The sequence below is a fragment of the Mycteria americana genome, chromosome 3, assembly GCF_035582795.1.
Source record: "Mycteria americana isolate JAX WOST 10 ecotype Jacksonville Zoo and Gardens chromosome 3, USCA_MyAme_1.0, whole genome shotgun sequence".
Lineage (NCBI taxonomy): Eukaryota > Metazoa > Chordata > Aves > Ciconiiformes > Ciconiidae > Mycteria > Mycteria americana.
Genome location: NC_134367.1, coordinates 110,733,216 through 110,747,335, shown reverse-complemented (window position 1 = coordinate 110,747,335; position 14,120 = coordinate 110,733,216). Strand labels below are relative to the sequence as shown.

The following is a 14,120-nucleotide window of genomic DNA, read 5'->3' as shown; positions in this document are numbered from 1 at the left end:
TGGATTCGCCTCCTTCTCCTCCTGCGCCTTCCCGTTATTGATCCGCATTGTTTTGCCAAATATAGCTCGGCCTGGCGAAGCTGCTCACTCCGCTTCTACTCCAGCTGGAGGTGCTGGGCACAGAAGGTGCTCAGAGCAGCAGGGATGGGCGGCCGCTGCCACCTCTCCGGGCCACGAGCGTGTGCCGGAGCCCTCCCTGGCTGCCGCGGCGGGCCGGCTCACGCTCCGCCTTTGCCCCCGGCCTGCCCCAGGCCTCCGCCCGCCATCCCGCCCAGGAAGGGGGTTTCGCCTCCCGCAGATGCAGCCCGGCGCCGGCCCGGGTGATGCCCGCAGTGGTGCTGGCCGCATCCCCGCGCCGGCCGGCACCCAGTGGCCGTTCTGGGGGGGGGCCGCACCCCACCTCGGCCCGCACAGCCAGGGCGATGAACCCGCCGGGCCGGGCCGGGCCGGGCCGGGCCCGCCACCGCCTCCCGCTCGCGAGACAGGGCGAGCACGGGGACACGCACCACCCCCCCGCCCCCCCAAGGCAGCGTGCGCCGAAGCCATTCATGAAAAAGTTGACGTCAAGCAGGGGGGCGGGGACGCGGGTCGGGCCCCGCCCCCCGGGGCCATTTAAGGCAGCGCGGCAGCGGCCGCTGGGCTCAGACGGAGGCAGCGGCGGCAGCGGCGGGGCCGGGCAGTCCCGTCCCGTCCCGGGCAGCGCAGCAGCGACCCGCAGCGCCCGCCGGTGCCGCTCAGCCGCTCCGCCCGCGGGGCAGCGCCGTGCGCCTGGGTGCCCCTCCCGCCACCCCCCACCCCCGAGGGCGCGGGGCAGCCTCCGCCGGGACTTCATGTCTGTGCTGTGTCCCCTGCCCTGGTGAGTGGGCGCTTCCCGCGTGTGTGTGTGTGTGTGTGGGGGGGGGGGGGGTGTCGCAGCCCACGGGCGGGAGGAGGCTGTACCCCAGCAGGCTGCTGCCGTGGCCGAGCGGGGTTTGAAGCTGGACCCCCGCGTGTCTGCTGGGGCTTCAGCCGCACCCCCCCGCCGCCGCCGCCGCGGCGTGTGCCCCGGGAGGAGGCGATGCAGCGGGCGGCGTGGAGCCCCGGGACGTGATTTTCGGAAAGCGGGGGAGAAGAGGCTGGTAGCGGCGGGTGCACACGCCGGGCGGTGCGAGCCGAGCAATAGCGGGATGAGCCGCAATAGAGGAATTGCGAACTGTGGGAATTCGCTTTCTCGAGCTGGAAATGCCATTAAGGCTGTAAAAGCAGCGCTGGAATTGGCGCCGTGCGCTCCGCTGGTGTGGAAGTCCCTGAGGTTGTAAAATAAGTCGGCAGGAGCTAAAGCACACCAGCTTAAAAAAAAAAAAAAAAAAAAAACAAAACAAAAAAAAAAACCCAAACCCCCAGTGCTTGCACTTATTTACTGTGTTTTTTTTACTTTCCCCCCTTAGGGGGCAGAGCTGGAGGAAGCGGAGTTAAGAGTGAACCGCTGCTGTTAAAGCCTCCCGAGGTGTTCCTGAGCTGTGCTCTTGGGGAGAAAGTCAGGGAGCTGCTCCCAGGGGGCAGGGGCTGAAGCGCCGGTTTGCTAGCTCTTTCCACCCCCTTCCAAGGGGCGGCAGGAAGGAAGGGACCAGAAATAGACTGCCGACAGCCTCTTCTGCCTGCTTTTCTTTCCTGATGCTACTTAAATATTGCTCGGCCCTTCGGGAGCCCCTCAGATGATTTGAATGCTGTCTTTTGTTTCTAGCCCTGATTATCTGAGATCAGCTGAAATGACTGAAGTGATGATGAACACCCCAGCTATGGATGAGATTGGGCTAAGCCCCCGCAAGGATGGCCTGTCGTATCAGGTAAGTGCTTTGCTGGCTGCTTAGGCGGTAATCCCCTATGGAATTGCCTGGGCTGGACTGCAAACTCGGTCTAATGTACCTTTCCATAGCCTGACCTAATAGCAGGTCTTGCTGTAGTGAGAACTAGTCAACAGACTGGAATGCTTGCTTGGCAGGAGCCGGTTGTCTAAAATATCACTCGGTATCAGACCGGATTGGCAAAGGACTTGGTTGTTTCTGAAGCCATCGAGCCCCCGCTCATTCAGCATTCACGGGGGCTCGGCGGGAGGCGGGGAGATTGGCTAAAGAAGGATTTGCCCCACTCACCGGGCTGAGAGGACTCTGGCATCTCTTTGTAACCCGGCGTACAAATGATCTACCTAGAGCAGGAGGGAGGTGTTTATATGGCACTTAAATTATTTTGATCTATTTCTTTGGTTTTCCTGACTGATGGGCCTGTTTGAGAGGGTTGACAGTCTTCTATAAGATTCAGTGAGGCCAGGGACAGCCAAAACAAGCCTTGAAATGTCACTGGAGATACCAGTACCTGAAGGCATGAGCTGCATTAATTCTGAAAGTTTTGAACAATGTAAGTAGCTATTAACCTCTAGATCAATGACTGGGGCAAAGAGGTGGTCTTAGAAACTAGCTTGAGCCTTAATCCTTTAGTCCCAATATCCCTTTCATTTCCTAGCTTATCAAAGGCCAAGTTGTGCATCTTGGCCTACTAGTTCCATGTTTTCCTACTCTTCCAGGAGACTTGTTGATGAGATTTAACACAGGTACCGAGTGCATGCAGATGACTTGCATCTGGGCTGTGCATTGGGTGACTCTTAATGGCAGATCCCCATGCAGGGTTCTTCCTTTGCAGATGTTACACAACCTGCACAGAGGCAGTTGCTCTAACTGTGCATTCAAATGGGGTGTGCTGCTGTATGCTTGCATATTTATGTCTGAAAAATGAGCTACAAGGCAGTAACAGTGCACTGAAGCATGAAATCAACTGAACTTTGGGCCACAGCTGAGTCCTTAGCAGAAGCCAAAGCTGCGGGAGGAAAAGGGGATGCATTGCTTTTTTTGGTCCGAATTCTGGATCTGGATAGTACAAGTTGTTTGGTTTATTGCCTGTGTGTGGAAATAGCTGTGCTGTGCTTCAGTGCTTGAGTTAGTGGAAAGCATATGGCCTCTCTTTCCTCTCCTATAGAGGGAGTGTACAGCAATGAGAATGGTTATAAACTTGAAGCAATCAAACTAGCCTGCATGGGACGTTCAGTTGTCTTTATGGGTCACCATATGAAGAGGCTTAACCCAGTCAGGTCAAATGCCTCTATTCACTGATCCACATTTTCCAGTGAGGCAGAATCTAGGTGCCCTGCTTGTTCTTATGATTGCTTCAGTGAGGTTTTTCCCCAAGTGCTAATGACCTCGATAAGTCTGCTTACTGGGCCAACTGGGGAACAGGCCTGTTCAGTTTTGAGTGGATCATCTGAACCTGAAGGTGCGTGAGTCATAAATGCTGACGACTCATATCTGTGTAGGGTTTATGCATCCTGGATCTCTCCCCTGTAGTGGCCTAGTCATAGGTGACTTTTTTCAAATGCCTGCAAGAGCTGGGAACTGCCTGCTGGTACCTCGCTTTGTTGTAAACCAAACTGATGGCAGAAAGGGTTGAGGTGTTGCAACGAAGATCCTACTGGGGTACTGGTGGTGTGTGGGCTGTGTATGAGGTCTGCCTCTAAATCAGGTTAGTGTAGAGAGGATTGGGGAGCAGGCTCCAGCCTTCCTCCCCTGGCTGCTAGGCTGAGAATGTCACAGTGTACATCGAGGTAAGTTGAAAGCATCCTTAAAAGGTTGAAAATTCAAGTTAGAACAGCAAGGACAAACCTGATGCAAATCGCACCATGAACTCTTTGTTCTACCTCAGACTTTGGCACTTTGTGCTTCATCTTGCTGATGGAGAGAGTTTGGTACATGGAAAATTGTATGCTAGTCTGAGGGCTGTAGTGCAATAACTTAAAACCAGACAGGGCTAATGGAGCATGACTGCTCCTACACTGAGGCTTGTTGTGCTAGGCTGCAACATCTTCCTCCACTTGTCTGCAGAGCTGGGCACTCACAATGTGAGTGTAACAGCCCTTGGCTGGCTATGAGAGGCAAAAAAAAAAGTGGAGCCAGAACTGGGAGAAGCAAGCTTTTAGTTTCAGAAGTTTCTCTTGTTCTGGTAAAACTTGTCTTTATTTTACTGCAGAGGTGACCTCGAAAGGAGGTTCAGAATGTCCCCCTTTGGGCTGTGCAGAGCAGGGCCCGCCTGGGAGTTGGTCCACGGGATCCTAGCCGTGAGCCTGGGGGCTGCTTCGCACTGTATGCAGGCATGAAACTGTCTGGACCAGAGGAGGTGGTCCAGCAGCTTTGCTGGACCTGTAAAGCAGCACATCAGCATCTGCTGCAGACAGACTTGCCCAACCAACAGTACTGTGTCAAAGTATTTTTGCCTTTACTTGGAAGTACACTGAGGAAACAAACTCATACAGAGTATAAACTTCAGCAAGCCGATTCCTCTGTCCCATGGAGTTCGCTGAACTTCAGGGCTCCTGTCTGTCTTGCTGGTTATGGAGGGAACTTGGCTTGTTGACTTCTTCCTTCTGCCTCCTCCACCCCCTTGCCTCTGCTCATGCTCTGGAGTGTCTGTCTGTCTAGACATCAGCTGAAGGTGTGCACCCCCCTAGGGAAGCTTCCTGGCCTTTGGGGGGCTGGCCATCACTGATCTTTAAGCAATGACGTGAAAACTCAAGACTGCAGAAGTCACATCGGTGATAACAGAGTTGCCTGTGTAGGCTTAGCAGTTTGTACCGTTTGACTTGCAAGATGCGCTTTCTCAGCGTAGAAATGCCTTTTTCCAGTTAATACGCAAAATGCTTGTAAGCTAATGTGCTAATTTCAAAACCTTTCTATGTAAAGCAGTTTTCTTACTGTATTTGCGGTGTCAAGGTGTTCTCTGAGCCCCCTGAAGATGGTTCAGCCAAGAGATTTAAAGGGCCTGAGCAGAAGTGAATGGTGAAATGGGGGCATGAGCCTCAGAGCAGGGCGGCATAGACAAAACAGAAGATGCAGCTGAAGAGATGATGTCATGCTGGGTCTTGTGCCTGCAGTGGAGAGCTATTTCTGGATCTTTAATAGATGTCCCATAATTCCCATGGGACTTACTAAACAAAAAACTCGTTGAAATGCAGCTGATGGCTCAAGATGCCCCTGCTACAAACAGATGTGCCTATGGAGGGCTTCATGCGCTTCCTGCCTGGCGGTCTCTGGTGAGCTGGGCCTTTTTCACTGCCAGTTGGAGCTAATGTGCTGTTTGCTATTTTCTAGCCCCTAGATATACCTGTTCTCCGAAAAGCCTCATCAGCACTCTGCCAGCTTCTCCTCTGATGCCATCTCACAGCAGCACGAGCAACGCTCCTGAAAGCGAGGCTGAATTGATCATTTTGCAGAGCTGTTGTCAAAACAGTACCTCGACCCGAATCCTGCCTTGCTGCTTGGAAGTGGAGGGGGGTCTGAGCACAACTGAAAACGCTTTGGTGCCCAAAGTGTTTATTTTGAGCAAATGCTGTGTCCTGAGTTGAGTGTGCTACTTCACCAGCTGTCTGGACAGCTTGCTGGTCCTGTGGGACCTTGGGCTCCCTTTTAGGAGATTGGCGTGTGGAGGCTGAGCTTGCCTCATGCCATCAGCTGGGGTTTGGTTGTCATGGGGAGCTTGAGCTCTTTAAGTCATGATCGCATCATGCTGGGATCTGTCTAAGTTAATCACAGTCACAGCTAGCTGTGGATCCTGCCAGACTGACTGAATCTGGATAAATGGGCTTCATGCTCCATCCAGTGCCTATGGTGAAAGTTGGGATCACCCGTGTTGTTGGGGAAATAATTTTTGGTGGATGCAACACCTTGTCACCAGCAGCAGTGAAGCACTGCCTTTCCCAAGGAGCTGTGGTGCTGGGTGCTGAGGGGTTTGAGCTGCACCCGCTGCATCCCCCCAACTGAACTGAGGGAGCAACATGTCGCTGACCCCGGGGCTGATGGCAAAGGGTAGAAATTGAGCTTCCTCTCTAATTGTCTTGTTTGCTTGTAAGGTGCTTCATGTCTGTGCAGCCTTGACTTGTGCAGGGGAAGTCCTCTATTAGAGCAGGCGCTTGCTACTGTGGGAGGTCTTGAGAGTGGGCTGCAAAAAAGTGGTGATAGCAAGCGAGTTTAGGATAACTTGTTCACGTAGCACATCCAGTGCATGGTTACTAGACAAGATTAGTAGGCTGAGTCAATGTATATTCCAGGGTCTGGGGCCTTAAATGAAGGCAGAAAGAGGATATGCAATAAACGGAGCCAAAACTAATCACGTTTGCAGCTATGCTATGCAAAAAAGTGTTCCACTGAAACACAGGCTGAAGACAGCAGCTAATCAGAACATCTTGGTGCATGTTTTTTCCTCCCTACTTGATGCCTTATTACTCTGGAAAATTGTTATGATGTATGAAATTTCCCGGCTACCGTTCCTCAAGATAGGGCAATCTGTCCGTGACTGGGGAGTTGTCATAGTTCATAAACCTGAGTCACAGGCTGCTGTGTGCATACTAGATGGAGCTCAGCTTCGAGTCATGACTACTGTATGAGTAAATGTATGTATTAGCACTGCTTCTTATAGCTGAAAAATTCCTCCAAAGAGGACACAGAGGGATGATTTAAGTATTTCCTGAAATGAGCTTGCCATGCTTCTCAGTGGCAGTAAAGTTTTATTTCAAGAACTCAAATGCTGATTTGGAATGTTGACTTGATACTGCTGAAGTGGCACAAAACTTAGGTTTTTAGTACTGGGAGGATGAGTGATACGTGTACATCAGGGGTGTATCCTACATCTGAAGTGGTATGCCTCTCAGTGCAGACTTTCCAGTCTTGTATAGTATTACAATGAAGCAAAGCTTCCCTCAAAACAGTAACTTAATTTGGAAAGATCTCATTACCTTACTCTCCCTGTAATATAATTGAAATAGTTTTCAGCCCCATGAGAGGGGAGACAAGCATTTTAACTATGGGTGTTGGTATGGAGTACACATGTGGAAGTTGTTTTAAATTTACAAGTGTCACTTGGATTATGGTAGCTCTGAGCTAATCCTCTTAATTGTCTGACATCTCTCCTGCTTTTGGTGTTTCTCCATCCCTGTGAACGCTGAGAGAGGGTATGAGCCTCCCCAGGGCAATGGAAACTTTCCATTCTTGTTGCCAAGACTTCATTCAAGGATAGTAGAGCTAGATCATCCGAAACAGAGGCAAACATGATCTTTCCAAAATCATTTCAAGCTTTCATTTCAAGTTCTACTTTTTGCTGCCCTTTCTAGCTGCAAGGCAAGAGTTCGGTCGATTTGTATGTGATCTAGAGCAGTTCCCAAAACATAATCTGGAGAGGCCTGTGAAAACTAGCCTTGCTGTGAGCGAGAAGCTGTGTTGAGTAGTGTAAGAAGCAATACACGTGTCCTCTGTGGGCTCTAAAGGTGTCGGATATGTCTCTCCACGGGCCAGGAGTTGGGGCTCAGCAACAGAATGGGGGGCTCAGTGGAAGCAGTTGCAGCCCCTCGTGCTGTGTCATGCCAGTGAGGGGGAGGAAGATACCTTTGAATTGCTGCTAAACTTGCTTTTAGGTAGCCTTCACCGCTGGTTGGTGGTTGTCACTTGGTCCCCATCAAGTGTCCGGCTCAGCCTGAAGTGGGCATCTTGCTTCAGCCGTGTGCAAGGTGGCTCCCTCTGATAAATGAGGGGGAGAAGTTAACCTGTCGGTGCTGTACCCTTTGGGTGGCGGGGGATGCAAAGTCTTCCTCCCGCATGCCTGAGCTGAGGAACGTGAGCAGAAAGGCTTGTAGGCAGGTTTTGCTAGACAAGCTGTCCTGGCTGCTGTGCAAAATGGGGTGCAGAGCTGAGCTGCTGTAGTCCCAGTGGGGACCTTGCTGCAAGTTTTAGAGTTGTGGTTTGTTGTTTTTTTTTTTTTTTTTTTTCTTCCCATTGTCTAAATCTGGAGTGGGACCAGATTAGGCACACAGGACTAACAAATGCAGCATGGCACTACTGGTTTGGGACAGCAGAAAGCTGGTGCTTGCTTATCTTTTTATAAAGAGCTTGGCAACACAGCTTATTTTGGAGTGAGTGGAGAGGCTAGTTGGGGTAACTTTTCCACTCGGCTTCCCCAGATGTGTAAATGGAGACTTAATCTGAAACCTTTTTTCCTCCGGTCCCTGTGCTTGGCCTGCTGTGTTGCCCTGCTCATCACATGCAAGGAAATTTGCCTTTGTGTATTTTTTCCATTGACTGTCCACACCCCTTGAAAGTGCAGTTGCAACATCTCACTTCGTGCTGCCTCGGCGATTAAAAAGCATGACTTAGTGGAAAAAATCCTGACCTTCTTGGGTTCGGCCTGTCCTGCAGCTGTTTGAGATAAGATTGTGCTAGGGTTTTTTTTTTATTAAAAAAGCTGCACACCACATTTCAGGGATATTTGTTTGTAAGGAAATGACTAGTACTTAGTTTCTGGAAAAAAATCTGGCAGGCTATTTTCAAAGAAATTGCTCCAATTTGACCTAATGTGCTTGAAATGATAGCAGCCAAAGGTTAGTTTAATTATTATACTGCTATTTTTCTTGCACAGGAGGCTATTTTCATGACATTTTCAGCTTATGTAACCTCCTGAACCACACTACTTTTTCCATTGCAACCTTCTAAACCATGTAATGTCAAGGGTATTTTTTTTTTCTTATCCTGAGTTTAGATAACAAGTGGATGCTTAAGAGCCACCAACTGTACTTCCAGTAACGCACTGTGTGTCTGAAACGGCCTTTGTTTCCAAGGCACTGGCCAAGCAGAAGCCACAAAGCTCTAAGAAACGGTGACTGTCTCACTTGCGCTGGGAGAGACTGCTAGCAAGTAGCTCATACTGCAATGCCCATGTTAACGTGGCTGTGTTCAAAGACCTCGCTCCTGTGCGCTTGAAAAGCGTACGGATGGTGGGTGCCGTAGTGGGAGCTGGGCTCCTGCACCGCTGTCCCCGGGACCAGATGGCTGTCTGCAAAGAGCCCTCCTGTTGTGCGTTACCTTCACGCCGAGTTGCTTGCCCGAGCACCCCCTCCCAAAGTTACCTTGCCCGACTTTGCATTAAGTAGCAACCCGATGGCTTTCTTGGGTTGGTAACTCGGTTGCCGCAAAGCTTTGGATGCGAGGGAGAAATGTGGCTGAACAGTAGAAGGCTGAATATTGGCAAGGCGGTACTGGTGTGGTTAATAGTTGCTAGGCTGAAGAACGTTTCACTTTAGGGTTTGGGCCAGGGCTTCCCAAGGTGGTGGGTACCTGCATAACTGGCATGAGGAGTATGATACTTTGTGGTTAATGCTCAGGGCTCCTGGCTGAGGAACCTGCCTTTAACTGGAACAACAAAGCTCAAAGCCGATGAGATCTTGCTGTCAAACTGAGGCACCCACGAGCGGTGTGCCTGTCTGAGGCTGGCAGTACCGTTCTCTGCAAGGATGCTCTGATGGCTTGCTTGAACGCAGCTGGTGTTCAAAGAAAAGCACAGTGCCTGACTCCTCACCTCATCTACAACCTGGAGGGGAAAATGTGTTTTGTGACTACCTTCTTTGGGGTCTTTAAATGCAACTGGAATGTGAAATGATAAAATTGTTTGAAATAAACAGGTGGTGATTGTTTCATCTTCTGGTTACCAACCAGGGGATCTGATGTGGCAACTGGTTCTTGTCACCCAGCGGTTCTCTTCTGGACGAGCTGGGGTTTAAGCTGTTCCCCTAGTAGGGCATCCCTATAAGTAACAGCAACCTCTTCTGTTCACACTGCAATTCAGTGATGCAAACCTCCTGCTAGCACCGCAGTGGCAGTTTTTCCTGTACCTGTGTCTTTGCCTCAGTTCCTAGTAGGATCAAAGCGTGCATCCCCAGTGGCACTGCTGGCAAATTTGGGCCCTGGTGCTGCTGCAGAGCATGTACGCCCCTGTGGCAAGCTATGGGTGGGAGGGAAGAGGTACTGCTCTGTGCACCTTGGGGGGCTGGAGATAAGGGGGTCCTCATATTCCTTGCACTGGGGTACCTAATTGCTAGCTATGCCACAGGTACCTCCTGTCCTAAGAAATACGGTCCGGTCTCCAACCCTTCCACAAAATGAGTGTCCTGCTAAGTTTTACGCTATCTCCAAAATGCAGCTGCACTTCTCTTTCGTTTTGGTGCTGTGGCCCTGGAGCGATACCAGATGCAGGCCCTCGCTGCAAGGGTCTGGACTGCTCTAGCACTGGGTTGCCACATGCCTCCTCTCCCTTCTAGCAGCAGAGCCTGGAGCACAAGCCTGTTCTCATGTGTAGCTTGACCAGCAGCAGGAAATGAGATCTCAGATTCTCTGATTGAGATAGCTCAGTGTGCAAACTCATGAGCATTAATGCAAAAGCGGTGGTGGGGGGGGGGTGAGGCATTGGATAAATATCTAAGGGCAGATGCCCGTTAGCTGAGCACTAGCCAAGCAAGCATGTGCTTTGGAAGCATCTTGAGCAGTGCTTATTTCCAATACTCGGAGATTAGAGAAGCTTATTTGCAAGTTCAAGAGTCTTCCCATCACTCGGTGGTTTACTCTGTGTCCAGACTAGTCTGCCCTGAAGACCCAAGTGTCTTGGGAGTTGGGTTTTGGCTAAGACTGCTTGAATGCAGCCCCTTTCACAGACTGTTTCTTGGCTCTTTCAGATCTTCCCCGATCCCTCGGACTTTGACCGTTACTGTAAGCTGAAGGACCGCCTGCCCTCGATTGTGGTGGAGCCGACGGAGGGTGACGTGGAGAGCGGCGAGCTGAGATGGCCACCCGAAGAGTTCCTTGTGCAGGAGGAGGAGGAGGAAGAGGAGGAAGAAAACTGTGAAGATGCAAAGAAGGACAACAAGGAGCAATAAATGGTATCTGAGGAAAGGCACCCTTCTGAAGGAAGAGCCACACTTTTGAAAGTCTTTTTAAAAAAAAAAAGACAAGTTCAATTTTGCACCTGCGAGATCTTAGGTTTTTTGTATTCTCTGTATTGAGAACTGAAGCCCTCGGTGTCACCAGACCTCCTGAGGAAGGAAGGAAGTAACGCAGAGAAATGTTTGCTGTTCTCAAGATCACTATCTGTATTTTTCCGAGGCGGAGGCAGCGGTGAAATTCCAAGCACATGGCAGAGGGTGACCACGCGAGGACCACTGGAGGGGGGAGCTTGGGGAGGGGGAGGAACGTCGGAGGCGGCAGCGTTCGGCTGGGAGCTGCCTCCGGCTAAAAGCATGAGAACAGAGCCGTCATCTCTCAGATTTGCCTTTCTTACAGCTTCCATTTTGTGTGTTGGGGGGTGGAAGGGTGTCCGTAGCGAAGCATGGCTAAATGCTCTACTGATGAGGGGCCTGTAGCTCTCCCCGGTTCAGCACCTCCTAGGGTAATGTGAGCATCCGTAGGAGTAGTTGGGTGTCTTGCTCTCGCTGTTGAGCCTCTTTTCCAGCCACTTTTCCCAAAGCTGTTTTCTCCCCCTCTGTTTGCCTTTAGACTCTTCGATGCTGAGCAGCTGTATTTGCAGGATAATGTTAGGCTGCTGCTTGTCATCTCTCCTGCGAGGCCCTAGTTTATCTTGCGGGTGGTTAGCGTGAGGTAATGCACATCAGATGTAAAGATGCTTCTGTCTGCAGCAAGAGCTCGTGTAGGTTTGAACACCTCAGATTTTTCTCTCCTGTTTGCTGAGGCTGCTGTGGTCGGTCTCGTCTTGTACAGCGCCCAAAGCCAGAGGGTGGGGATTACGCCTCCTTACCTGGGTGTCCTTGAGGCTGTAAGGTTTCATGTCTCCAACTTGCTCGTCAATGGGCTCGTGAGGGCTGGGGTGGGGGATCTCCTCCAGCTTTGCACTGCAGGGTCTCCTCAGAGCCCTGGCAGTGCAGGCCAGGCTGGTAGGAGTGTGCGTGGTGGGGAGTACCGCCAGACCTGCAGGTAATCCGAAGACGAAACACCAGATCTAGTGTGGATCACCAGCGGGAGAGTGGGGTTTGCAGGAGGGGTGTGTTGGGAGAGGACTAGCCCGGGTGTCCTGAGACAAGATGTGTTTCCGCTTCATAGCGGGGTGAAACTCATGGGTGTTTAATGAAGTGCAGACCGGCTTGCGAAGTCTGTGGCTTTGTCCTCTTCGCCGTATCCTGCTCCAAGGAGAAGTCATCTGTCTCTGTTTGGGGAGGAGGCCGGTCTGCTGCCAGACGGGGTAACCCGCTGCTTTCCTGGAAAGTGATGATCTCACAGCTTCGAGGACCAGCTCGGGAGCCAGTTGATCTTGGGCTAGGATGAGAACAGTTGCCACCTAAACCAAATTTGGGGTCATGGAAGAGAAAAAGAAATGTCAAGGCCTTAACCAAACTTTCATAATAATCCCAATGCCACCCCCCCCCTTTGCTTATAACTGGTTTCATTTTTAAAATATATTTGGACATGTGTGTATTTGTATTTTTAATACCTCATGAGTAGTTAAACGCTGGTGGGGGTTGGGAACTGCTTTTAAAATATTGGCAGGATTGTTTTAGTCTTGTCTTGCTTGTGTTTAAACATAATGGCAATAATTTATCAGCTCTGCATAACTGTTTCAGACAGATAGGAGTTTGGAGATGAGTTAGCACAAAGCAGGAGAAATTCAGCGTTCCTACACTGCGGCTAGTCTCTGGTCCAGCAACACAGACCCGGTTATACATGTTCCCTGCCTGTCTTGGTGGATGGTTGATCACCAAATGGTCATGATGTGGTGATACCATTTTCTCTAGCAATGGATTCAGCTGTTGTATCTGTAACACTTGTTCTAGTCTTGCTGTCTTGCTGGAATGAGCTTGTACACTTGCATACCAGCCAGTTGTCTTATTTCTAAGTGTTACTCTATTGGTCTCTACCATCTGTACCACCAAGTCAAAGCTGTGTATCAAAGATATTACCATGTGGGCAGCAATGAGATGGCAATCCTTGGACTTCAGACCTGCTGTCTGCCCTAAAGACTTGCATATTTCTGTCTGCATCCTTTTTTGAAAGTATTGTGTATATTTCTATTTGTCGTTGAACGTATCTAAAGAACAAAGCACTCCAGTAAAACTCCTCCTGTTGTATGATATACATTCTATATTTCTGTAATTCTTTTTTGAGCCTCAGGGAGAAGCTAGCATTTTTTTCAAACTACATTTTTGTCACTGTGACAGTTGTAAATAAAGTTTGAAAATGCTTTCCAAACATACTGGCTTCGTTCTTACTGCCAAAGCGGGTCGGATGGTCAACCCTCCAGATAATGGCCAGTCCTTGTGTTTCAGGTCTGAGGTGTGCTGACTTGCAAGGCTAATGCGAATATCCTAAAAGACTTGGGTCTATCAGTTGATGCTTTTCTGTGAACCTGGAGACAGTTGTGCTTCATGCATGTGGCTGACCTCAGAGCATGCCCTATGGGATTGTAAACCCAAGTCAACTTGGACTGACGGGCAGCATCTTTGCCTTCCATTTGCCTACAGTTGCCTGTTGCTGCGTGAAAGGCCGCGGCAAAGTGGTGCTCTAACTTACTTGGTCCTGAAAAATCTGTATTTATATCTGTAATTATAATCTATATCTAACCCCTTACCTAACCTTACAGAGCATGAAGTCATGGAGAGCGGAGGCTATTCTTAGCTGCTCTTAGTACTGATACGGTACCTGTGCGTGTTCCCTGTGCGTGCTCTTACCCTGCCCTGAGCAACAAGCGTGAAGATAAGTCTCGCCGTGCTGTGGGCTGTTAGGGTCTCGGCTGAGCTACCTGGCGTTGGCTGCTTTGGCCGTTTTGGGTCTAGAGGTCAAGTCTTCTTGAGTAGTCCGTTGCGTCTTGCCCCACAGCGATGGCTGTGTGCTACAGCTCACAGTGCTGCCAGAGGAAGACCTGGAGGAAACCGCATTTCTGAGTGTGATTCTGAACTTGTTTGGTACCAAGGCAGCGTCCCGGGTGTAGAAATCTGACCATGCCAGGATTCAGTAATTCAAATTGTGTACTTAATGGGATTAAATTTCCCACTAAAACCAGGTGATAAGCAAATATCCTGGAATACCCCTATCTTTCAGATACGTGGAAAGAAGTCTCTGATTTGGCAAGTAGTACTCTAATCTTACCTATGCAAACAAGCTGGGCTGAGGCTAGAGCGTTATGTTTGCATGAGACTGGTTTAAATACACTAACTAATGACCCTCAGATTTAATGCTTGAACTGAGGGCATGTTCTACATGAGCCCCACAGTTCAAAGA

At 50.2% G+C, this 14,120-nt stretch overlaps 1 protein-coding gene across 1 annotated transcript; it reads left to right on the top strand.

Annotated features, from left to right (window-relative positions):
* The first annotated feature begins 646 nt into the window (after window positions 1-646).
* Window positions 647-13,095, top strand: LBH (LBH regulator of Wnt signaling pathway). Its single transcript, XM_075496555.1, has 3 exons — window positions 647-856; window positions 1,724-1,826; window positions 10,571-13,095. Exons 1-3 carry the CDS (start codon window positions 831-833, stop codon window positions 10,769-10,771), a joined length of 330 nt encoding a protein of 109 aa, XP_075352670.1. The 5' UTR covers window positions 647-830; the 3' UTR covers window positions 10,772-13,095.
* The last annotated feature ends 1,025 nt before the right edge of the window (window positions 13,096-14,120 follow it).

Coding starts and splice junctions, on each gene's coding strand:
- LBH (XM_075496555.1), top strand. CDS start 831: ATGTCTGTGCTGTGTCCCCTGCCCTG. Junction 857..1,723: donor GTGCTGTGTCCCCTGCCCTG/GTGAGTGGGCGC, acceptor TTTTGTTTCTAG/CCCTGATTATCTGAGATCAG. Junction 1,827..10,570: donor AGGATGGCCTGTCGTATCAG/GTAAGTGCTTTG, acceptor TGGCTCTTTCAG/ATCTTCCCCGATCCCTCGGA.